General features: G+C 48.8%; 1 protein-coding gene and 1 long non-coding RNA gene across 2 annotated transcripts in view; one reads left to right on the plus strand and one right to left on the minus strand.

Annotated features, from left to right (window-relative positions):
* Ttll8 (tubulin tyrosine ligase like 8) overlaps positions 1 to 13,142 on the plus strand; it is a 58,514-nt gene extending 45,372 nt beyond the window's left edge. The window contains exon 14 of the mRNA XM_021638922.2: positions 12,103 to 13,142. Within this exon, the coding sequence (XP_021494597.2) occupies positions 12,103 to 12,249 (147 nt within the window). The 3' untranslated portion in view covers positions 12,250 to 13,142. The remainder of the gene's footprint in view (positions 1 to 12,102) is intronic.
* On the minus strand, positions 7,723 to 14,739 carry LOC132655773 (uncharacterized). Its single transcript, XR_009593600.1, has 6 exons — positions 14,477 to 14,739; positions 13,966 to 14,078; positions 12,108 to 12,198; positions 10,879 to 10,988; positions 10,678 to 10,771; positions 7,723 to 9,527 (listed from the first exon to the last, which is right to left on the minus strand). It is a non-coding gene; the product is annotated as an uncharacterized LOC132655773 (long non-coding RNA).
* Between the last annotated feature and the right edge of the window lie 292 nt (positions 14,740 to 15,031).

Raw genomic sequence — 15,031 nt, forward strand, 5'->3', positions numbered from 1 at the left:
TCTCTCCTTGCCTATACAGGTTATCTGCATGAATACACATCATGAACACTGCCTACACTATCCCCCAACACACACATCATTTTGTCTTTTCCTGGACTGAGGCAAGTCCCCTTCGTGGGTTTTAGTTTTGCTATGCAGGTCATTTGGTTTGCTGCAGCTTTTGCCTACTCCCTTTGCCTCTTGTAGTGCCATGCCCCACAATGTTTGCCTCATTCTTCTGAAGCCTCAGCTGGAAGTCCAACTCACGGAGCTCTCTAGGCCCCTCCGAGCCTTCTTAAATGAGCACAGTTAGCCAGTTGAACAGCACCACAGTTTCACTGCTCAGCCATATTTGCCACCCCTGGACACTGTCATCGCCCAGATGTTTCTCTTGGGCCAAGGATGATTTCTGCTTGCTTGGAAGCCTTGTGCCCATAGAAGCTAATGTTCAAGCAGTGACTTCCCAGCCAAGACTGCAAAGGCCTTCAGACACATGCTCACTTTCAAGTCACACCACAATAAGGCCAGTCACGAGGCTCCGCAGGAGCGCCTTCAGTCTCCAGGGCTCCATGTCCAGCTCTTAGGAGGCTGTTTCGGCTGAGAGTAACACTGCCTGTCAGTCCTCCATGCTTGTCTTCACCAGGTACCAGACAGAGAGCTGGTCTGCCCAACTCTCTTATGGGTGGGACTGGTTTTCTTAACTTCTTCTCCAAATGTGTCAGTCAAGTTCACAGCATCCTGCCTCAAGCCCTTGTGGTCAGTACCGGGGCTCTACAGACCTTGTCAGGTCCCCCTCTTCCCTAGAGTTGGGGTTTCCTCACCACCTGTCATTCCGAAGCCAGTATACATCTAGGGATCAATTTTACATGTGAGTGAAGGTTTCAGCATCCTACATAATCCCTCTTCTTTGGAAGGGTGCCAATCAGGCATGTTTGTCCCTTAAGAATCCACCAAGCCAGTATCTTTAGACCCTTACAACAAAGTGCCCTGGGAGACAGTCACCTGGCTTTTCCCACCAGTGGGTGAGGAGTTGCATCCCACCAGCAGTTGCTCCTGATCCTTTGTGTTTCCAGATGCAACTCACAGTTGGCTTTTGGGGTTGAAACAACACACCATTGCGGTTTTAACTCCCATTCTTTTGAGCCTGCAGATCACCTTGAGATGGATGCATTGTTCTACTGCATTTAATCAGGTCTTGATCTCTGCCCCCCAGTAATGTGCTGTGTTTTCAAAAGCAGAGGCCAAGCATACCTTTCATGAGATCTTTTCTGAGGCAGCTGGTGATTTTTAATGCCTAGGAAATGGCTCTCTTTTTATAGTGCATTATGGAACAAAGTTCACGTGGTGAGAGCAGATCTCTATAGAGCTTGATAGGCTCTTTCACAGCGTGCCTCCTTGGCCAGGATCAACCTAAGTAGCATTTCTTTCCTATTCTTCATGTCTGGGAGATGGCTACCATTTGGCATAAGTCACCATAGATAGTTTTTGATTGCCCCTCACCTCTAAAGAAAGAAGTCACACAGCCAAGCTCGGCTGTGTCTGGCCTCAAGCTGATGTGTAGCAGGATAGCTCCTGTCTGGGTCACATGCTCCTCTTCACAGCCGAGCAGACGTTGTTTCAGTGACTAGGTTTGTAGTTTTTCTAGCCTGCCAATGGTGGAAGCTCTGGCCATCCCTCTAGGACTTCTCACGTGACCTATACAGACACTCCTTAGTCAGGTACTTGAGATCACAAGCAAGGCTCGTATTTTGTAGAAACCCAGTTTCCACAAAGTGGCTGCAACATTGCGCCTGCAGCCCTGAGCATTGCGGGACATGATGGGTTTTGCCCTTTGATAGCTATGTGTTGGTGTGTCATTGTGGCTGTATTTTGTGTTTCCTGATGTGTCTGTGAATTTATATCCCCACTATCAAACTCCTGAGATAAACAGCTTAAAGGAAAGTGCTGCTGAGTTTAGTTCAGGGCTTCACAGGCCATCATGGCAGAGATACTATGCATGGAGCAGAACCGCTAACACGATAGTCGACGGAAACAGAATAATCCATAACAGGGAGGGCAGGGGCAAACTGTAGCCCTTGAGGACAAGCTTCCATTGACCTACATTCTCCAGCCAAGCTCCACTTTCCATAGTTCCACTTCCCAATTTAATCTTCTTAACTTTAACCCTAGGCCGTGATACATCTCGTTGGTAAACCTTGCACAAGTTCCCTAGCTCTGCAGAAACCAGGAGCATGGTGGCACATGCCTCTATTCCTAGCACTGGAGTTTGAGGCTAGCCTGGAGTGCGTGAGATCTTACCTCAAAAAGGGGTTGACTCCAGGAATGAGTGAGTCATTTATCAGACCTGAGTCCTCATGACTTGTCTCTGGTGATAGCATCCCAGACACATCAAAGTCTGCTTCACCCCTGACAGCTCTTAATCCTAGCAAGTTGACAGTCAAGATAACCTCACCCTGGGTGAGGAACCATGCTCAGTGCCCCTTTCCCTGTGAAATGTTTCACTGTGTCTTCTCTCCATTTTTTTTTAATTTATTTACTTTATGTATATGAGTGTTGTATCTGCATTTACACCTGCCAGAAGAGGGAATCAGTTCACATTATAGATGGTTGTGAGCCACCATGTGGTTGCTGGGAATTGAACTCATGACCTTTGGAAGGGCAGACAGTGCTCTTAACCACTGAGCCATCTCTCCAGCCCCGCCTTCTCTCCATTCTTAAGTTACATTGTGGTTTTTGGCTTTTACCTTTATAGCGGTTTTTATACATTCCGTGTACTTTCTTGGCAGATGAGTCTGCTGGCAACTATCTTCCTAGTTTGTGGCTCACCTTTTCCCCTTCCTTCCTTCCTTCCTTCCTTCCTTCCTTCCTTCCTTCCTTCGTTTTTGGAGACCTAAGATGGGATCCAGGCAAATTCCTCTACCACAGATCCACTCCCCAGACCTTTGTGAAACACCCATTTGTTTGCCAGCTTCTCCCAGTGCCTTGATGTCCCTTCTAAAACAACTCTGCCTGCCCCGTAGACATGAGGACTCTCCCGTGCTTCTTCCTTGAAGCCTCTGGCATTGGCTTGCACACTGTTGCTTGTGGGGACATTGGGAGTGAGTGTGTGCAGGTCAGGGCTTGGACTCATATTTGTTCTCACGTGTCCATCCAGCACTCCCACACAGCCAGAGCCTTCCTCCAGTGGGCTGCGGCATCTCTGTCAAGAGCAGATCCTCTGCAGGGGTGGAGGTGCATATCTGTATTGCTGGCACCCGGGAAGTAAAAGGAAGAGGACTGCCAAGTGTTTCAGGCTGGCAGGGTTACAGAGGCCCTGCCTTGAGGAAAAGAAAAAAGAGTGGGTGGGCAAGGAGATGGTTCAGTGGGTCAAGTATTTGTTGTATGAGCATGAGGACATCATGCCACTTCCTCATGGTGCCCATGATGCCCAGCATTGGGTAAAAGCCAGGTGCAGTGGTGCAACATGCCTGTAACCATGAGGGCAGCAAATACAGGAGGATCCCTGGAGCTCTCTGGCCAGATGGTCTAGGAGAAATGGTGAGCCCCAGGTTCAGTCTCAAAAAAAAAAAAAAAAAAAAAAAAGATGGCACAGTAGAGAAAGAAACCCAACATCAACCTCTGTCCTGTGCACATACCCACATGGACACCTGTGTCACACACACATACACTCATACACATGAACACAAATACATATTACATACACACACACATACACTCATACACACACATGAACACACAACATATACAAACACAGACACAAATTCACATGCATACACACACGCAAACAAAGTAGACTCTTTAACTGGGCATGAATAGTGTATGTCTTTAATCCCAGCACCTGGGAAACTGAGAAAGAGGATTGCTGAGAGTTTGAGGCCAGGCTGAAATACAAAAGTGAACCCTGTCTCAAAAGAGAGAAGAAAAAAAAAGCCAAACTCTTGAACCAGTCCCGAATTTTGTCTCTTCTGCTCCTCAGCCCGCTTTCCAGTTTTTTGGGTTGTTGTTTTTTTGTTTTTTTTTTTTTTTTTTTTTTGTTACTTTTTACTATTAATTACACTTTATTCATTTTGCCCGCTTTCCAGTTTTGTGCCGATTCCACATTGCCTTAATTGCTGTCTTTTTAAAACAGATCTTGAAATGTGATCACTGTGTACGTTTCCCTACTTTGTTCCTTCCTTCTTCGATGAGTTTTGAGTTTTCATGTAAAGTTTGCAACCGGCCTGTCAGTTTCAGAAGGACCTTGGGATTTTTCCTGAGATTGTGTCAAATCCATAGACCCGTTGAGGAAGAACTGACCCCCATCATGGAAACGTCCGCTCTGTCTTGAGCTGTATCACAGCATCACTTGGTTTCCTTATATATGCAATATTCGGAGTTTAGGCATTTTTTTTCATTAAATATGTTCTTAGGTATTCAATGTAGATTGCTTCCTTTCTAAAAATAAATTTTGATGCTCAAAAGAATGATATTTGGAATTTCATTTTCCGGTTGTTTGTGGCTGTAACATAGTTAGTGCAGTTAGTTGGCTGCGTACGTTGGCACCGTGGTCCCCACGTACTGGCGAGTCCACGTCCTCGCGCTGGTACTTTCTAAATGTCTTTGCATTTCTAACTGCCGTGTTGCCTGCAGCTTGTCCTTTCTTGGTGCCCTCATGCCTCTGTGCATTACTGCAGCATCGTAAGAGTGGGCAGAGCCCCGCTATGTGCCAACCTGAGTAACAAGCGCGACTGTACAGAGATGATGAGACTTCCTGGAATGAGCACGGCAGAGAAAACATGCAGGCTGTGATAAAGCGTCACCAGGGAGGTCAGGGGAGACGGAGTTCCAAAGGAAAAGTGGGAAGTTATTTCAGGGCCAGTGATGGGTGCTGTCGGTTGAGAGGCTGGACAGCCGTGACATTGGCTGAACAAGGTCCCAGCAGTCTTCTGAGATGCCACTGTGTACGAGAACCCTCCTTCACAGCACCCCAGCTTGCTTGCTTGCTCCTTTTCTCCCTTCCTTATTGTAGTCCATTTTGACTCTGACAACTTTCACATGTAGTAATGGCTGTGGGGCACACGGGGTTGTTTCCTTTTATATGTCATTTGCCGAGAGCTGGCCTTTGGCTTTCGCTACGAGCATGTCTGAGTTTAGCCTCCTCTAATATTACTGTGTTTTCCACCCCATACCCCTTCTTGACCAGCTCACCCTGCCTAATTTAATTGTATCTGGAAAAAAAAAAAGTATCTTGGGTTATTTTTATCAATTCAAGTATTTCTGACTTTCATATAGTGGTTTCTTTGGTCTTGCTGTGACAAAAAAAAAAAAAAAACTGATCAAAAGCAAGTTCAGGGTGGAAAAGGGTTTATTTGGCTCACACTTCCAGGCCATAGTTCATCACTGAAGGAAATCAGGACAGAGACTCAAGCAGGAACGTGATGCGAAAACCATGGAGGAATACTGCTTGCTTTCTCACTCTGGCTCATAATTAACTAGCTTTCTTGTATGGACCAGGACCACTTGCCCAGGGAACAGTACGGCCAGCAGTGGGCTGCCCACCCCTGCATCAACTAGTAATCAAGACCATCTTCCTCAGACACACCCACAGGCAGACCTGATCTGCCCTCAATTGAGTTTCTCCCCACAAATGACTCGAGGCCGTCAAGCTGGCTAAGCTAACTATCTTCTGAACATGCACTAGCGTGGGGCTTCACTTCCTTTAGCTTGCTTGCTATTTGGCTGGTCAGAAACCAGTTGCCTGTGTGACTTCAAGATATGACCTTTGGTCTGAATTGCTTCATTTGACTTTTGTAAATATCCCATTTAGAGAAAATAACACGAAAGTCTGTGATGGCTGAGTGTCAGAAGTGGGGTCAGATTTGTCTATTGTATTTCAGGATTTTGGACTTTTTTTTGTCACCTCGCTCTGTCAATTACTAAGCATGGACTGCATCTCTGCGGACATGCCAGTTTCTTCCGACAAGCCTGTTTAGTCCCTCTTTATATTTGCTAGTTGTTTACTTACTTTGATTAGAATTTGTGTTTCTCTTTCATCATTCTCTAATCTCAACCATCCTAATGCTATGACCCATCAAGACAGTTCCTCATGTAATGATGACCCTCCCAATCATAAGATTATTTCACTGGAGCTAGGCAGTGCTGGCATACACCTTTAATCCCATGTTTGGGAGGCAGAGGCAGGCAGATGTCTGAATTCGAGGCCAGCCTGATCTACGTAGTCAGTTCCAGGACATCTAAGGGTATACAAAGAAACCCTGTCTTGGAAAAAAAAAAAAAAAAAGTTCCGTTGCTACTTCATAACTGTAATTTTGCTACTGTTATGGAACATAATGTAAAATCTGATATGTAGGATATCTGATATACAAGAACCACTACCTTAGACATTCCTCTGTGTAAAATAAATTCAAACTTTACAGTGTATTTCAATTTGTGCACTCAACACTTACATTCCATACATATAGCTGAGCTCTGTGGGAAGCCAATGCTGATGAACAGAGAGCTTGAATATAGTGTAGCCTCAAACCACACATGCTAACTTCTCCACAGGTCAGGGCCAGACAGGCCACCTGGCCATTGCTGCTGCTGAGCCTCCTGAGGTAGGCCATGAAAGTATAGAAATACCTGGGCACTGTGGCCTATTGGGACACCAACCCACAGCAACCACCATAGCAGTTGTTCCCATGTCCATCCTGAACCTGTGTCAGAGGAGAGCACACGCATGGCCAGGAGCCAGGCGGCAGGCCACCGGAGCCACTAGGGCAGGATGACCACAACACCCACCACTGATTTTACTTGTTTCCCCTCACCTTCCTGTCCTTGGTTCCTGTCTTTCTCTGATGTTTACTTTTTTTTTTTCTTTTTAAAAATAGGATCTCATGAACTAAACAAGGACCACCCTAGGGAAGAGGCTTAATCCTCGTTCAGAAGGGGAAACAGGATAGACATCGGAAGTAGGAAAAGACAGGGAACAGGACAGGAAGCTTCCACGGGGGACCTCCGAGAAATTCTTACCCTCCAGGGTATCAAAGCAGATACTGAGACTCAAAGCCAAACTTTGGGCAGAGTGCAGGGAGTCTTATGGAAGAAGGGGGAAAGACCTAGAGGGGACAGCGTTAGAGTTAGGGTCTCCACAAGGAAACTAACAGAGCAAAAAAAAACCTCTTGGCCCAAGGGGTCCTGCAGAGGCTGATGAAGCAACCAAGGACTATGTATGGAGAAGACCTAGACCCCTGCTCAATGTAGCCCATGGGCAGCTCAGTCTCCATGTGGGTTCCCTAGTAAAGAGAGCAGGGGCTATCTCTGACATGAACTCAGTGGCCAACTCTTTGATCACTTTCCCCTAGCCTAACTAGGCCACAGAAAAAGAGGATCCAGACAGTTCTGGTGAGACCTGATAAGCTAGGGGAGGAGAACCTCCTTTATCAGTGGACTAAGGGAGGGACATGGAGTGGGGAAGAGGGAGGAGGATGGGACAGGGAGCAGAGAGGGAGGGGGCTACAGCAGGGATACAAAGTGAATAAATTGTAATTAATAATAAATTAATTAAAAAATAATAAAGAAAAATGTAAAACAGAAACAAAATAAAATGTGATCCACATCTGGCAAAAAAAAAAAAACTTCTGCTTAATTGTCAATATAGCCTTAGGATTAGTATTATGAGTATATAATACTCATATAACTAATATATAATAATATAACTAAATTGTACATTAATCTGTCATGAACTCATGAATGAAATACAGATGATATTTGTCTTGTTTATTAATTAGAAATAAATGATGGGCATAATCATTAAAAAAAAAAACAACGAGCTCTTATACAGCCTGGACTGGACTCAAACTCTCTAGATAGCAGACGGTAACCTTTGAGGTTCTGATCCCTCTGTCTTCTGGTGTGCTAGGACTGCAGGCATGCACAGCCATGTCCAGTTTCTGCAGAGCTGAGGACTGAACCCAGAGCTTTGTACATGCCTGGCAAGCACTCTGTCACAGTTCCACACTCTTCCCTTTTTCTCTCCACTCAGTGTTCCTCCTCCTGGTTTAGAGGTCGTGTGGTCTTTCGCTGATGTTTTAGCGGTTCCTGAAAAATGCTACTTGCCAAATTCCAAAGCAGAGAAAGTTGTCCTTTTACCTCCTGCCCATGTAGCTTGATAGCCCTGAGGCTTATAAAAGTTCCCTGACAGAGTTCTTGCTCCTCCTGTTGTCAACTGACTAGCACTTATTGGGGGTGGAGGTGTATGCGAAGACTTGGAACCCACAACTTCATGCAAATTGCCGAGTTACAGCCCAGCCCTGCAATGCCTCTTAAGCCAGGGAGACAGAGCTGTCATTACCCAGTATGTTTCCAAACTTGTCTATGTCCTTCGTTCCTTCTGCCGGTTCCTGTGTCTCGGGCTTTCCGAGTACGGTGCTTCTATTTGGCTCAAGCAGAATCTCTCAGTGAGGTTCCGGCATAATCAGGTGACGGTCCAGGCTCCAGTTGCTTTTATCACACTTGTGCCACAAAGGCAACAGCACCCTGCTCTCAGCACATGCTCAGCATCCTGAACGGGCAGAGCTCTGCCTGCTCTCAGAAAACCGGTATTTTCAGGGTAGGCAGGATGGCTCTGTGGGCCAAGGTCCTGCCAGCTAGTTGTGAGGACCTGAGTTCAATCTCTAGAACTCACACAGTATTAGGAGAAAATGGGCTCCTCCAAGTTCTCCTCTGCCATCCACGCATGTACCACGACCCTTGTGCCCACATGTGCACACATGTGCACACACTCAATGAAAAAGTTTTAAAGTAAAAGCCAGCATCACCACCATCACCCCTTCCTACAGCGATGTTCGAGTCATCCGTTCATCCAGGGATGTGGCTTACTCATTCATCCTGGATCCTTCGGGCTTCTTTAAACTGTGCGCTGAGCCAGATTGTGGTGGAACATTCCTTAATCTTAGCACTCAGAGGCAGAAGCAGTGGGGCTTTGTGAGTCGAGGATCAGCCTGGTCTACATAATGAGTCCCAGGCCAGCCAGAGCTACAAAGTGAGACCCTTACTACAAAACAAAACAAAACAAAACAAAACAAAACAAAACAAAACAAAAAACACAACAATCTCCAATGCTGCACTGTCACCACTGGCCAATTAAAAATCTCTTTAACTCTTGCCTCCAACTCTGCTCTCTCTCCTTCACTTTGACCTCAGGCTAGCCTATGCTAAACCTTTCGCAGGCACACAGTCCCGTTCTCCATTGTTTGAGCCGGGTTTCTGTGTTGCTTTTTGAAGGGTTTCTTGCTTCACTTCCGCTCCTTCCAGCCCTGGCAATGCTATGAATTCTGCTATTCTAATATCCACTTTTTGGAAGTTGTGCCTTTGGGGGCTGGGGTGTCCCTTAGTTGGTAGTTCTTGCTTAGTATGCATACAGTGCTAGGCTCAATCGCCAGCAACAGATAAATGCCAGGAGATTGAGGCAGCAGGATTAAGCGTTTACAGTCACCTTTGGCTTTGTGGAAAACTCAAGGACAGCCTAAGATACAGGAAACGTAGTCTCAAAAGAGTAGTAGCAGGACCTGTATTTAAATAAAATTACTGGGTTGTAGTTTGGGTTGTAGCTATAGAGGACTTACCTCTGTGGCATGCATGAAATCCTGAGTTCCATGTCTGACCGCACATATGCATTCCAACATAGTCATTACATACATACCCCTACCTTGTGGTCATCTTTATAGTTTATTTTACTCTCTTACTCTTTCAACATCACATTGAGAATAATGGGGCCTATGTCCTGTGTCTAATTGTCTGGCGATTCTAATTGTTTTACCCTGTTTGCTCTTTCAGCAATGACTACCTGAACTTGCTCATATCTTAGTGTGAACGGTTTCTTTAACAAATCATTAGTAGAGATCATTTGCACTCCTTCCTGGATGCCATCCACCCTCCAAAGGACAGAGCCTTCCCGTCCCACCCCATCTTGGTCATGCTAGGGCTCAGCATTCAGGTCCACCAGCCAGATAAGACTTTGTCTTTGTCATGCAAATCCATGGGCAGGTTGCCTTGGCATTTTAAGGATCTCTCCTTCAGGATCTCTCCTCTCAGGATCAAGGGTCAGGGTGGGGCATGGCAGAGAAGGTTTAACCCTTAGTGGTCTCTGCTTTACTGGGGCAGAGGTCTCTTTACTCCTGAGGTTGCTCTTCTGTCCCCAGCACCCCAGGAGGCCCTGTGGCTAGGTTCCTTTGGCAAAGCCTCAGAACAGAGACCTTAGGGTCCCTCCAATCTTGCTCTTTCTGCCTGCACGACCTTCCCTGCTTTCAGCTCTGTTGGCTCTCTCTTTTGGCTTTCCAGTGATGCTTCTTTTATCTTCTGCCCACATTCATTTGGTCTGGACCCCAGTAGCCACTTCCATGGATGCCTCCCTAAGGCTCGTGGGCACGGTTTCATGGTATTATGGGAGTGGTCTCAGGAGCCTGCCTTCTTAAGTGTATCTTCCCCAGCCTCTACTGGGGTCCTGTCTGGTAGTGGTGTTCCCCTTCACCACTCCCCGGAAGGCCCAGGCCCCTTGGGTTGCTCAGGCCGATTTGCCTTGCCATAGCTCCTTAGCTTGGAGCTAGGAAGCCTACCCTAGTCTTGTTTCCTGACCCTCTCTGTCCAAGAGGACACACACCTTACAAACTACAAAGCTTCTGCCACTAAGATGCCACCCTTGGCCTTGTTCCTGGTTACCTTATAGCCTGGTATCCTCAAGTCAATGTCTTGGGCCCAGCACGTGGAGCAAGGTTGTCCAAGCCCACCCCAGCTCCATGGTAGGGCCAGGCAGCTGCAAAATAAGAAAAGTTGGTTACCGTTGCCTTCATCTGTCAGTCCCCTGCGCCCACCCGCCCCAACCCCATCTTGGTCATGCCAGGGCTCAGCATGCAGGTCCACCTATTGCAAGAAGGTCTGCGGTTGTGTCTCCTGGGGCAGATTGGACACTAGGTTCCCCCTAGGTACCATCTCCAGGAAGGCAGGAGTTAGGCAAAGATCTGGAAGAAAGGCTAGAAGGAAAAGGCCAGTTTCAGAACCTCTGGAAGGTAAGCCTCTTGCACTCAGCAAGCCCTAGATTCCGCCCTCTGGGACCCCACTGTCTTTAGGACCCTGGTGGTGGTGTCTAGCTCCCTACAATGAAGCACAGGGACACAGCCCACTCACTCCTTCTGGCGGGCATTGTCCATGCCTCAGCAGTGTGGGGGGAGGGGAGCAGGTATAAAGGGGCAAAATAGGGTCATCCCCAGCCCTTATAGTCTTCACTCCAGACATGACATCCCTACTCCTCGGCCCCTGTTTTTGTGTTGGGAAGTCTGGGTTCTCTGGAAGCTAGTTAAAGGCAGCAGGTGGCATCCATGACGTGAGAATGGTTGGGAGCCTGCCGCCACTGAGCTTCCACTGTGCGAGTAGAGAAGGTGGGAAGTAGGTGTGTCTTGTTACAGTCCGCCCTAGGAACGCGGTCTCAGGACCCAGTCGTCTGATGTTTGGGCTGGTCGGCATGGTTTCATGGTATTAGGAGAATGGTCTCAGGGTTCAATGAGTGTAGTTGGCGAAACGGTGGTCCTGAATGTCAGACTCACCAGGGCTGGAGGGACTGGCGCAGGAGGCATAGTGTCCCACCGTCAGCACTGGTCAGCGCGCGTGGGGGGGTGTGTGTGGAGAGGTAGGGATGTACTTCAGGCAGCCCACTGGTGGAGTCAGTGGCTGTAGCGGTGGATGTTGGGGCGCTGGGGAGGGGAGAGTAACAGGGGCTGTAGGGCCGATAGATGGGGTTGCGGAGTGCGGATGGCAGTGAGTTGCAGGACTGATGGCCAAGAAGCCCAGAGGCCTTGGGATTGTGCTTTGGAGGCGTGTCAGTGGGCGGAGCAGTATGTTGTAGGAGAGGAAATGAGGCGGTGGATGATGACAGAGCGGTAGGAACAGTGCGATGGGGGAGTGGGGCGCCGCAAGGGGCGCAGCAGTGGGAAGGGCACCGAGGGGCTGCTCCCCATCGGGCCAGCGGGGTGGGTCTCAGAGCCCCTTTCCTCGCAGGGCTTCCGTGGGACCTGCAAGCGCCGGGCCTAGTTTGCTGTGGCTTCCACCCGCCTCGCCCTGCAAGCCTCTCACTACGCCTTGATACCGCAGGGCACCTTGATACCGTGGGCAACCCCGCAGCTGGAGGAGAGCGAGGACCAGGATGACGACGAAGAAGGACCGACCTGCTCCCAGATCTTGACGTCTCTGCGGGAATGGACACTTAGACGAAGGACCTTGTATACAGAGCTATTTTAGAGAAATTGCGATTGCCACCATGGTATTTCTTGTGGAGCCTCACCCTCTCCTGTGCCTGTACCCTCGTTGCCCTGCTTAGCCCCTGGGCAGACATTCATAAGCCTGTTACTTCTAACCCCACGGTGACTCTAGCCAAGAAACAGGAGACACAGCGGCCCTGTCACCCAGGACCACCCTCCTGAGGGTCCCCCTTTGCTTCAGGGTGTCTCTCACTCGGGAGAGGCCCTCATAGGACACCCATCCATTTATTCAACAGGTCTGGCCGTGCTGGTCCCCAGGCTTTTCGCTCAAGTACGGGTGCTGGGTAAGGGGATATGAAGAGTGTGCCCACCTTCGCATAAATGCCTCAGACTCTTTCACAGTGCAGTTTTGGAGCCCTCTGGTGTTCAAGGAACCAGATAGTCCATGGACACCCATGCATGGGAAAGGCCCTAAATCCTCCCTGGACTCAGGCTCAGGTGCCCAGGCTGAGGGGTCTTGACATGGTGAACAGGGCCAGCTCTTGGGGACCTTGGAGGTCTGCTATTGTGTGAATGTGTACCCCAAAAGTTCATGTCCTGGACACTTGGTGGTCCTCTCTAGGACAGCAGTATTGACAAGGGAGACTTCTGCCAGGGCCCTTGTGAACAGATTAATCCTTCCATGAATTTATGATAGGCTGGCTTGAGTGTGGCCTTGCCATGAAGGCAAGCTCCCTCAGGTGCTCTTGCTCAGACTGTATGTGACACCTCCACATTTCGTGACACAGCACAAAGCCATCTGACACACCAACCCCCAGCACCTCCAACTTCCCAGCCTCCAGAACCATGAGCCAAATAAAACTGTGTTCTCTACAAATTTCCTGGTGTGTGATATTTAGTTTTGACAAGAGGAAATGAGCTAAGAAGGGGGGAGCATGTCACTTTGGCCTTAAGCTGGAGAGAGGGTGGCAAGGGACAGAGATGAGGTGTCCTTGTGGCCAACACTAGTCTCTCTAGTGCTCTCTCTCTCTCTCTCTCTCTGGCCTATCCTTGCCTTAAGGTCCCCTTAGAGTCACTTGCAGCCCCTTCTTCATGGCACTTGGATGATGTGTCACCTGGCTGATAAGCCTGGTCTGAGCTGGCCATACAGGGCACAGTTTTGACAAGAGTGGACCCCAGGGGTCCTTTCTCTTTACTCCTGTGGGAATCCCCTGGAGATCAGTATAAGGGCTCTGATGAAGCCTCAGATCACACTGCTGCAGCCTGCAGCCCAGGGGATAGCAAGGTCTTTCAGAGCTGGCCCTTCTGATTCCTTCAGTCACACCCACTGCAAAACCACATTTCCATAGGAGGCTCTCTCAGGGAAGGTGGCCTCAGGCAATCGGGGCTGCTCCTTCCTTGTTTTCTTGTCTCAAAGGCAGTGCAGTGTGGTTCTAGCAGTGACCACAGAAATTCCCACCCACCAAGTACCAGTCTGGTGCAGGTGATGAATGGCCTAGTCATTTGGAGCTGTGCCGGCTGGAGGACACAGGTGAGATCAAACAGTGGGTCCCAGCTGTGGCTTCTGCTTCTGCCCCACAAGCCTATGCATCCCACCACCACTCGGCATGCTTCTTTGGTTCCTTCCTATCACAGTCTTTGTTCTCCCCTGGTTTGTGGAGGAGTGCTACCTTCCACCCTTAGGATGCCCATTGAACAACCATCAAGTGCTGAGACACGGCCAGGCCCGGCATCCTGAGATTCCCCAGGCACTTACCTTTCTCCATGTCTCCTATGGCCCGCTCGCATGGTACAGAGGCCTCCAAGGGTCAAAAGAGTCCCTGTCCTGCCCAGAAAGAAGCTGGACATAGGGATTTGGGTTGACAGGGCCTTCAGGGGAAGAAATGTAACAACTTAGTACCTGCTACCCAGATCCAAGGATGGGGCAGAACTCTTTTCTTTTCTTGTATCTTGTTTGTTTGTTACAGGGTTTCTCTATGTGGCCTTGACTGTCCTGAAACTCCCTCTGTAGACCAGCCTCTGCCTCCCAAGTGCACCTGGCCAGACCTGACTCTTATTTTTCCATGTGACTTGGTAACTAGCAGAAACCCAGGGCCTCCATCTTCTAGGGCGAGTCCATTTTAGTCTACGATCTGTTCCTTGTTGACCAAGTAGGCCAGTGCCCAGCACAGGGTCCCCCTGGATGTCAGATTTTCTTCCTGCCTCTGTGGGTATTCCCCAGTCATGTGGGAGCTGGCCCAGCTAAAAAGGGGTTCCTGCAGACTCACCTTCTCGAAACGCCTCTCTGGGCCACCCTGTGAGCTGACAGCTTCACACTTCTGACATCAGTGTTATTTCCCCATGTTGTTATCCAAGCAGAACCACTGGAAAACACAGTCACTGGTTTCTTAGACTGTCGGATTACTCGGCCTCTCTTCTGGAAGGATGAGTTCCTAAGAGGGCAATCCGGGTCTCTGCAGATGTCTAGTCACACAGCTTGACCCCTTAACAGCACAAAACAAATGTTCAATTGATTTCCACTGGTGGATAAACCTGCATGTGAATCAGCTGGGAAGTGGGTGGGGTCAGGGGTGGAGTCGGAAGGGGGGAAGAGGGGGAGCTGATTGCTAGGAAGAGCAAGGCATGGAGGCCACATGGAGAGAAAAGAACTGAAGTCCTCAGGGATTGTCATTGAGGCTGGGGCCTTGGGATTGACTTTCCTAAAGCTAGGACCCCTAGATGTCAGGAAGAAATGGAGTTGGGGGGGAGGGGAGAGTCAGAGGAGGAGGAGGAGGATGGTGGGGGGAGAGGGTCTGTCACTCTGAGAAGCTAGGTAAAGGGCT

The sequence above is a fragment of the Meriones unguiculatus genome, chromosome 8 (assembly GCF_030254825.1).
Source record: "Meriones unguiculatus strain TT.TT164.6M chromosome 8, Bangor_MerUng_6.1, whole genome shotgun sequence".
Classification (NCBI taxonomy): Eukaryota; Metazoa; Chordata; class Mammalia; order Rodentia; family Muridae; genus Meriones; species Meriones unguiculatus.